Genomic DNA, 10,043 nt, shown 5'->3' with positions numbered 1-10,043 from the left:
TAATAGTTAATAATGCATTCTGTAAATATAAATTAATATTGCTATAAATCGGTATTTTAAGTGCTGAAAGCTACCAAAACATGTCCCACAAGATTTTTCTTCTTGCATCTTGCAGTTATCACACTGCCCCACTAGGTGGCAGCAGTTTTTAATATTCAAATCACATGTGGCATGATGCTTTTTAGTGAGTTTTAAAGATGAAATTTAATTGAATAACAAGCTGGTTTGTGTTATAGGGCAGTCATCTTTACAGTATGAATCCTTTCTCTAAAGTCTCTAAACCTGCTCAGTCTGATGTTTGGTTGACTTGAAATGTGACAGACTGCTGCTTTTTGGTTTCCCAACTGTTGGCAAGAGCTTTAAGAAGAGAACATATGAATAATAGATACTTTATTTATCCAACATAGAAACAGGAGAAATTGCAAAAGATATGTAAGATATTTAAGTTCTATAATATTTATATGCATGTTATGCTGTTTAAAAATACACAGTAGTATCATCAATGACCACAGTCCAGTTGGTTCCTCACAGTAGAGTCTTATGTCCTGAGGGACAAACTACCTCCCCAACCTGTCCATGGAGCAGGACAGAGACAGCAGCCTGTCACTGAACAAGCTTCTCTGCCCGACTATAGTGTCCTGTAGAGGGTGGTGGACATTGGAGTTTGTTCAAGGTCCTTTCATCTACCACTGATGTCAGGGACCCCAGCTCTGTCCCTACCACAGAGTCCTCCTTCTGGATCAGCTTGTCCAGCTTGCCTCCCCAGGACACCACAGAGTAGAAGAGGACACTGGCAACGATAGTCTGGTAGAACATGTCCAGCAGCTTCCTGCAGATGTTAAACCACCTTAGCCTCCTGAGGAAATAGAGACAGCTCTGACCTTTGTTGTAGACTGAGTCTGTTAGACCACTAGTCCATCCAGATGTAGACCCAGGTACTCTGAACCACCTCTACACACTCCACGTTGATGGTTACAGGCTGCAGGTGGGGCCTGGACCTCCGGAAATCCACTACCATCTCCTTGGTTTCAGCTGTATTGATCAGAAGGTGGTTCTCTCTGCACCATGAGACAAACCCCTAACCCTAACCCTAACCCCTGTTCACCAGATTCTTGTCCTCCTGCTCCTGTCCATCCCTGATACACCCCACAATTGCAGTGTCGTCTGAGAACCTGCAGGCTGGACCAGAACATTTGGACCAGGATAAAGCCCTTACATATTTTCTTCCAGGCAGCTTCATTTTTACATTAGAAATCCTCATGGTTGGTGTGACGAAGCAGCTTGTCTCAGATGTTAAAGCTCCACATCCTTAGAGCTGCTTTTAAACACTCAACGCTGTAAACACAAGCGCACCACGCTCTGTGTCCTCCCCGCAGGTAAACACTTCACTCTTTGACCTTCTCGTCAAAGTGATGCGCAATCAGCTCAGCAGTATGTTAATTAATTTAAGGTGATCAGCTCCTCAGTGTTCTCTCCCCCGTTACCCATCAGGCAGCTCTACGTCTGGCAGAGCGGTGCACCCCTGACCCGGGACATGTTTGTGTGCCTCGTCCCATGTGCTGATTGTGCAGATTGTAGGTCAGGCATGATCTCTTAGTTTTTCATTGATTATATGATTAATTAATCAAAGCAAATTATCCTCTGAGCTCTGGAGCCCTGCCTGTTAATTATGAGTCACATTTAATCAGAGGTAATAAAACTACTGGAATACGCTGCATTCAAGTGCAGTGGTATTATCCACAACTGTTCCTTCAGAATAATGGCTGCTATGACATATATATGTTTAAGCATAAGCGACATTTTATCTTAATTTGAGCACATGATGGAAAGAGAAAGACACATTTCTCTGCACCGTGGTTTAATCTTTTAACTGAAAGGAGGAGGAATGAAGACATGTGAAGCATAAAGCTATGAATACACCCACGGGGGCTAGAGCCTATCCCAGCTGTCATTGGGGCGAGAGGCGGGGTACACGCTGCACCTCCACTGGCCTCGCAGTGGCTGTGCTTGTGCTTAATCACCTTAACCAGCTACACCTGAGATGGTGTGAATAAAGGGGGTTGCTGTAGAGGTCTCAGCTGCAGAGGCTCAATGTGTCTCTCCCTTTTTGTTTTTCTTTTTAATGAGATGGACCTTTAGTTCTGGAACTAAACTTTGGAACCACTTTATGTTGCGGCCCTCAAGAAGGGACGTAACATGCTGTTGAACTGGCCTGAACTAAAGGTGTTTCTGTTGTTTAGCCCAGCCCACTACAATGGGGTTGCGCTGCAGAGGGTGGTAAAATCAGCCCAGCACATCACAGGTCAGAGCTGCCTGCCATCCAAGACATTTACAGCCAGGAGGAAGACACGGTGGATCCTCTCTGACCCCAGCTACCCCAGCAATACACTATTTACACCCCTATCGTCTGACAGGCAGTTCTAGAGCACCCACACTCGAACCAGCTCGTCCATGGACAGTTTTTATCCACAAGCCATCAGGCTGCTGAATTTATTCCATTTTGTTCTGTTTCTATATGCACTCCCCTCCAAAAGTATTGGAACAGTGACTCAAATTCCTTTCTTTTTGCTTTAGGTTAAAAACATTTGACATCAAAAGAAGAATGCGAGACATGAGATCAACATTTCAGCTTTTATTTCCAGGTATTTACATCTGGATCTGATACACAGCTTAGGAGATGGCACCTTTTGTTTGAACCCACCCATTTTTCATGTGAGCAAAAGTATTGGGACATGTGACTCACAGGTGTGTTTTGTTGCCCAGGTGTATCCTCCTATTACATTGATTACGCTGGATGTATACGCTCACTTTCAGATTTGGGTTTTGCCTGTGCAGCCTGCATTTATAGTTAGTGGTGTAAAAAAGATGAAAACCAGAGAGCTGTTTATGGGTGAAAAACAAGCAATTGTGAAACTGAGAGAAGAGGGAAAATCAATCAGAGTCATTGCACAAGCAACAACCATTTGGAATGTCCTGAAGAAGAGAGAAACCACTGGTGTACTAAGAAACAGACGTCAAACGGGGAGACCAAGGAAAACAACAGCAGTTGATGATGGAAGCATTGTGAGAGCTGTAAAGAAAGACCCTAAAACAACTGTTAGTGACACCTCCAGAGGGCAGGAGTGAAGGGATCACAATCTACTATTCGCAGAAGGCTTCACACACAAAAGTACAGAGGCTACACCAGAAGATGCAAACCACTCATTAGCAGGAAGAATAGGAAGGCCAGGCCGAGGCAAGACTCAAACATTCTGGGACAAAGTTTTATGGACTGATGAGACAAAGATTAACCTTTACCAAAGTGATGGAAAGGCTAAAGTTTGGAGAATGAAATGATCCCAAACATGCAAGCTCATCTGTGAAACACTGGGACAGGCTCATTAATCTTCATTGATGATCTAACACATGATGGCAGCAGCAAAATGAACTCTACAGAAGTCTACAGAAACATTTTATCTGCCGATTTAAGAAAAAAAAAAAGATGCAACCAAACTGATTGGGAGATCCTTCATCATGCAGCAAGATAATGACCCAAAACACAAAACAAAGGAGTTCATCAGGAGCAAGAAGTGGACGGTTCTGGCCATGTCAGTCTCCAGACTGTCCATCACAGGGCTAATACAAAGAGACAGGAAAGAGGCCAGAGGTGGAGATCCATCCAGGAGGGAACGTTCTTGAGATTTAGTGAATGTTTTAACAGAACAACGGTGTCTTGGTTCAGTGAGGAGAGATTCACTGGAAGGCAACAGAAATATTTATGGTAGCCAGAGTCCAGGCCTGTTAGAGGAGACTACGCTCTGTATGGAGCATAGACTGTATATAAATATGGACGATGCATCCCCACTTCCTTGCATTGGCCAAACTGACGCTATTTTCCCGGGGATACGAGCATATTGACCACATTTCCTTCAGATTCACTCACGTTTTCATTTAATTAATACTACGCTCTGCTCCATCTCCACCAGTTACAAAGAAATGTTGGATTATAAACTGTACTGTACTTTTTTTAACAACTCTCATGGCCCTATGGGACCTTTTTATGGTAAAACTAAACTTATCCAAAATATTGACACTTGAACATACATCAACATTATATTAACTACCTAAAATGACAGAAGCCATCCTTGAAAAAAATGTATTTGATGTGTATTTTAGTGTTTTTGTTTGGCCCAAGTCCCGCCCACTAACATGGAGGGGGTGGAGCTTATGACCTATACTGCAGCCAGCCACCAGGGGGAGCGCCACTTGCTTTGGGTTCACTTTAGAGGAGCTGTCCATCCATACTGTCTATGGTACGGAGTCTGATGGAGGAGCACAACCAGCAGATGATTTAATTCTCCTAGAACAGTCTGAAGACAAGTTGATGTCTTTACAGCGTTCATGTTCTCCGACGTTCAAGGAGGTCGAGCGACAGCGAGGTTGAAAACGCTCTGCTCTGACAAAATGAGAACATCACCATTAAATCTACTCTGAGGCTGACATCACCCATGTCTCTGTAGGATTATTAAGCTCCAACTCAGACACATCAGAGCTTTCAGAGACGACACTTTGACGTGAGAGCAATCTGCGAGTGGGGAACTTGTAATTACAGAAACTCTGATGTGACATGAACGTGGCTTCAGCTGCAGAGATCCTCACTTCCCCTCACCACTTTTTTATTTTTTTCAAACCTGCTGTTCTCTGCTCCTCCAGCCCTGACCTCCACGCTCACCTGTTTCTAATTCACTAATTAGTCCTTAAATAAAAGCTCCAGTCAACAGCTGCTCCCGGTCGTTTTGTCTCTTGTTTAAATGCCTTTGTCTTTCTTTTTCCTTTTCTCCTCTCTGTGTTTGTGCTTGTTTTTAAGTCTGTCTTTGCAGATTAACTGCAAGATTAATTTGAAGTTGACATCTTTCAGTTCATTACCACCTACATTTCTACGTAGTGTGAGTGATAACTTTCAGGGAAGCAGACAAGATATTAGTCTGCAGATGAAGGCAGGAGAAGTTTATCAGCATATCATGGGAATGTTTGAGAACGTGTGGAAAATTTACTAAATTAAAACGACTGTGTCAGAATTTCCTTGCACAGCAGGATACCTTGCTGCCATTTCTGCTCGTTGTTCTAAATGTCAACTCCTTACTGGGGTACGATCGGCACACACCACTGGATACACCATGTAAGATGCTAAGATTTATTTCTTCTGTACAGCACTTTGGTGGTTTCTAAAGTGCTTTATAAATAAAGTTGGGTTGGATATCATTTATGTTTCACAGTGTGGCTCTTACACAAAGGATTGTTTTGAGCTAGAAAATAACAGTTTCATCCGCGGGCAGATTCAATTCCCTGTCTCATTTAAACACCTGTCTCCTAAATGTGTGATTGGATTCACTGCAGCAGCTTGATGAGCAGCTTTATTAATAGATGTATGGATGGATGTTTTGAAACCATTCTTCTTAGTGTAGATTTGAAGTCCTGATGCTGACATGGATAATAGAATCAAATCAATCCGTGAACTCCCTCTGAGTTTTTTATATATTTTTTTTATTCTTTCAGTGCAGCTCTCCATCTTCAGAAACCTTTCAGGCAGCATAAAAGAAAAGTCCTGAACATTCAGCCTGCAGCTTGACCTGCCCACAGGCGGCTACGTGGGAAGTTGACATGCTGTCGTTTCACTGTGAAGCTCGCCACTGTGACACAGCAGAGCTCCACTTTTATTCTCGTCACTCAAGGGCCAGTTGTTCCTGCTTTTGTGTAGGATTAAGATGTCAGAGCTGTCGGTTAAGAGTGGTTCTCACCTCTGGACACATCTACGTATGTAAATCCATATGAACCGTCTTAAAAGAAAGAGAAAATGTGACTTATTGGTAATCAAGGCTGCAGACTTTAATTCCCTCCTACGTAACTCACACATTTAAAAAGCTTAAGCTAAGATCAATGGGAATGTCTCTCCCAAGATGTAATGTGAATAAAGGAAAGTTGCTCCATATCCCTTCAGTTAATCCTCTCAGTTAAGTATGCATTTCTACTTTTCTACTTTATGTACTTTTGTTTCTCTCTCCAACAATGATCTAAATACAGCTGCAAAGTTTTCTCTACTCTCCAGTTTTTAGAATAGAGTCCTTTAATTGCCATTGCAAACACAACAAATGATAACTATACGAAATAATAAGGGCGATGCAATGGCAGCACTGATGCCTCACAGAGAGAAGGTTCTGGTTTCAGACCCCTTCCAGCTGGAGTTTGCATGTTCTCCCAGTGCCTGCAGCTGCTCCGGCTTCCACCCACCGTCCAAAGACATGCTTGTTAGGTTAACTGGTGATTCTAAATCATCCGTAGGCGTGCGACAGACTGGAGACCTGTCCAACGACCCCCTTGAAGGATAAGCTGTGATGGATGGGTGGATATAATAGATAATCAAGATTCCAAGATGTTTCACGTTATTGCACGGACCCCCCCTTCCTCTTGAGGAGTTCATAGAAACTCTCAGCGTTTAGTGAGAGTTATGGCTCTGTGGTAGGAACTGTTTTTAGTCTGTTTGTCCTGGTTTTGATTGTCCTGTCCTGTCTACCTGAGGGCAGCGGATCAGAGTGGGTGGGATGGGTCTTTGAGGACGTTATGGGTTTTTCATGAGGCTGCAGGAACTGTGTAGTTAAGGTGGTGATATACTGGGCGCCTAGCAAACCACACACCAATGCAGAAGCAGTGGTAGAAGGACTCAAGCTTTCTGAGTCAGTATGTTCTTCATGAGGTAGATGATCCACAAATGTGATTTAAAGCAGATATAGTAAATATTTCTCTCCGTGGAGACAATTATCATCCAACTCTACAACAACCATACTGTTTATGGCCACAGCACACAGGTAATTCCAGTGAAAAGGCTCTAAAACTCCACCATGCACCACCTGCTAGGCACCAAACGTCATGGAGACAGTTGGCAACTAGCAAGTGAAGATTATCGTAGCAGCTAAGGAGACAAATATTTCCCACAAAGCTTAGAAAAGACCAAAAGCCTGGTGGATATCAGGACTCCAAACACATGCTAATGTTGCTAATTTAGCCAAAAAAGCCTTAAAAGCCACCATGTGAAATGTAAATGTTCAGGTTACGTGTGCACCAGAAACTGCTCCAGTCCATCAGTCTGTCTGAAGTGTTTACTGTAACCTCTCTCTTCTTAAAAAACTACTTGTAAATGGAAGATATCTAGAGTAAAAATATGAGTTTCACAGGTACGAGCGAGCATGAATGTATTAAAACTTTATCAGCGACAGCCTTCTCTGAAGATAAGGCTCCTCTCCTGCTTTCAAGAAAGAAACTTTGCCGCTTTTTAAAACAGTGATAAAGTTGGACATTGGACTGAGTTTGCTGGAGCAGTCCTGGACGAAGGGGCTTTTGAATTCTACACCACTGCTGAATGATTCAAATATTTATTGGGAATCTTCTCCGTAGATCTAGAGAGCTCTTTAGATCCACTGACTCCACACACGTCTACAGCAAAGAGCCTCGATGTCAGAGGTTTAAATGAGATAACTAGTGGCAGCTAAGGGATTTTATTTATTTTGGCCAAACACTTCCTCTGTACAACTGGATGATAACAATCCCTGCGCCGTCAGTTAGAAGAAATCAGAGCCGCAAAGCTTTTTTTACTGCTGGAACTTGTGCCGTGCCGTCACATTTCTCAAGAGGCCTGCGGCTTTTCTGCACGCTGCGCTTTCAAAGACGAATGTTCTGAAGGCTGAAAAGCAGGGACCCCGCGTCTTTGAACTTCGGAAAGAATTTGTTTTTCTTGTCCAACACCAGCTGTTTATTCCCACGATTCCGTGAATGATTCACCCCGATACGAGAGGGCAGCTCAGGCTCTGGACTCGACGGGGAAGCTATAAGAGCTCTGAGCCCGGAGCACCGTTACTTGTCAGTTGGCATTTCGGAGTGAAGCCCCGGCTCGTTGCTGTCAATATGGCGAGTCTTTTCATAGCTGTGGCCGTGCTGGCTGTCTTGTCCGGAGGGCTGTGTGAGGAGAAGGCCTTTCTGCAGCGAGCCGGCGTGGCCTTCAACAGCAGGAGCTACAGATCTGTGCTCACTGTGCCCAATGGGGAGAAGTTTGGAAACTGGACCTGGCCAGAGATGTGTCCCGATCAGTTCTTTGCTGTTGGATTCAGCATCAGGGTAAACTCTAATTCTTCAGGAGATATTCCCAGTGACATGGCAGATTATTAAGATTTCTAAAAACCACCTGATTATTATGCACAATGTCATAAAAGCCACACACTCATTAAAGTAAACACATTTTTTCTTTGCATATATACCTTTTTTTTATGATCTAACTTTTGCGTAATGATTTCTGACATTTCAAAAGTTTTCTCCAGATTGTGACTTTTAAAAGTGGAACTTTCTCCGTTCGACCTTTAAAACTTTTTTGTGCAGATATTGATCTTTTACTTCGGGAATCCTCTCTCTGACTTTAATCAGTAGGTGTTGCTGTTCCTCGTTCTTTCTTTCTTTCTGCTTTCTGGATAATACGGACCTTTTGATGCATCTCAAGTTGCTTTCTTTTTGCTCAGTTTGCATATGAAAACTGAGACCATGAAATGAATTCAAATCAAGAAGTGTGTGTACTTGTGCAGAAGTTTAAAGGTATAGGTCCAATTTTTTTGTTTCTCTCACATGTTCATGTTCATATACATTAAAATAGGCACGAGTAGTTAAATATAAAACGTGAACCCATCCTTTGAGATGTTGGATGTAAGTGCCAGTTCAGTTTTTCATCCTGCTTTGTGCATGCAAAACAGCTCCCAGTCACAGAGATGCACAATGACTGACAGACTTAAGCGACCTGCACTTGAGCCAATCCCTTAATTCATCACCAGGAACAAGATAACAAGCCGTTTCTGCCTCTGGGAACTCTTCTCTGTTTCCTCAGGTGGAGTTTAACCAGTACGCGGGGGATGACACAGCCATGAACGGGATCCGCCTCATCTGCGCCCAAGACGAGAGCAGAAGCTTCCTGTACTATGTTGAGTCCCACACTGGCTAGTAAGCTAATATTCTCCAATAGATTTACAAGAAGAACCATTTTAAGGTCACCATGTTGTGAAAGAAGAGACTAAAATATGTGCACGAGAAGGGAAATTTGAGATTAGAGCATAAGCAGAGTGACCTTCCCTTGGTGGGAGAGTTTTTAAGGCTAGCCTGACTGAACACCTGAGCAGCAGGAAGATAAAGAGGAGAAGTTAAACACGTTTTACCCCCCTCCTCTTTAATCCCCTACCCTCCCTGTCCAGTTTCGGTGAATGGTCCCACCCTCAGTACTGCCCCAGCGGAGTGCTCACCGCCTTCCACATTCGCGTGGAGCCCCACCAAGGTCTGTTTGGTGACGACACCGCCGTCAACAACATCAGGTTCCGCTGCAGCACCAACCCGACCCTGGAGGGTCCCGGCACGACCTGGGGGGAGTACGGCCACTGGAGCCAGGAATGCACTAACGGAGGAATCTGCGGAATCGAGACCAAGATGGAGGACTACCAGTACGCCATGGACGACTCCACCCTCAACGATGTGCGCTTCCATTGCTGCGACAAACATCAGCAGGTGAGATTAAGGATTCTATCACAAACTATGTATTTTAGTTTTAACCTGTACAAGGAAGGCTAATTACAAAGAAGACTAAGCTCAATGAAATCTGGATTGAATTTAGATGAGTTCTATTAGTGTTTTCCAAACTGCAGCCAGCTGAGATTCCCGAGGAAGCCTCATTAACTTGAGGGTTTTTGAGGATGTTTATTCCAGATGTTTCTGTGCGATGAAGATAGAGATCTAGATCTTTCGGCGAGACAGCCAGGAGGCACAGATTACGTTTTAAGGAGTGTGATTCAGTCAAGCAGCTATTTCTTTTTTTAAATTTCATTTAAGGATTTCTTGGCCGACCTACCGCTGCTGCTTTGTGAAATACCCACCTGTTCTCGACACCTGTTTATTTATGTGCGTTCCTCCACCCTCGCTTCAATACCTGAGCTTCTGTTGGACTTTTTGTTTCCCTGATGTGTGATTATAGGGGCGAACCAAAT

The 10,043-nt window shown here is 43.6% G+C and overlaps 1 protein-coding gene across 1 annotated transcript; it reads left to right on the top strand.

Moving 5' to 3' along the window:
- Positions 1-7,492: 7,492 nt before the first annotated feature.
- LOC311496559 (vitelline membrane outer layer protein 1 homolog) lies at positions 7,493-9,630 on the top strand (the record flags this gene model as incomplete). The annotated part of the gene is made up of 3 exons (XM_084556446.1): positions 7,493-8,145; positions 8,900-9,012; positions 9,261-9,630. Exons 1-3 carry the CDS (start codon positions 7,804-7,806, stop codon positions 9,628-9,630), a joined length of 825 nt encoding a protein of 274 aa, XP_084412572.1. The 5' UTR covers positions 7,493-7,803.
- Between the last annotated feature and the right edge of the window lie 413 nt (positions 9,631-10,043).

The sequence above is a fragment of the Chelon labrosus genome (genome assembly GCF_963514085.1).
Source record: "Chelon labrosus genome assembly, chromosome: 12".
In the NCBI taxonomy this organism is placed as follows: Eukaryota; Metazoa; Chordata; class Actinopteri; order Mugiliformes; family Mugilidae; genus Chelon; species Chelon labrosus.
Note: the sequence above shows the minus strand (reverse complement) of the source record. Positions and strands in the feature narration are given on the sequence as shown.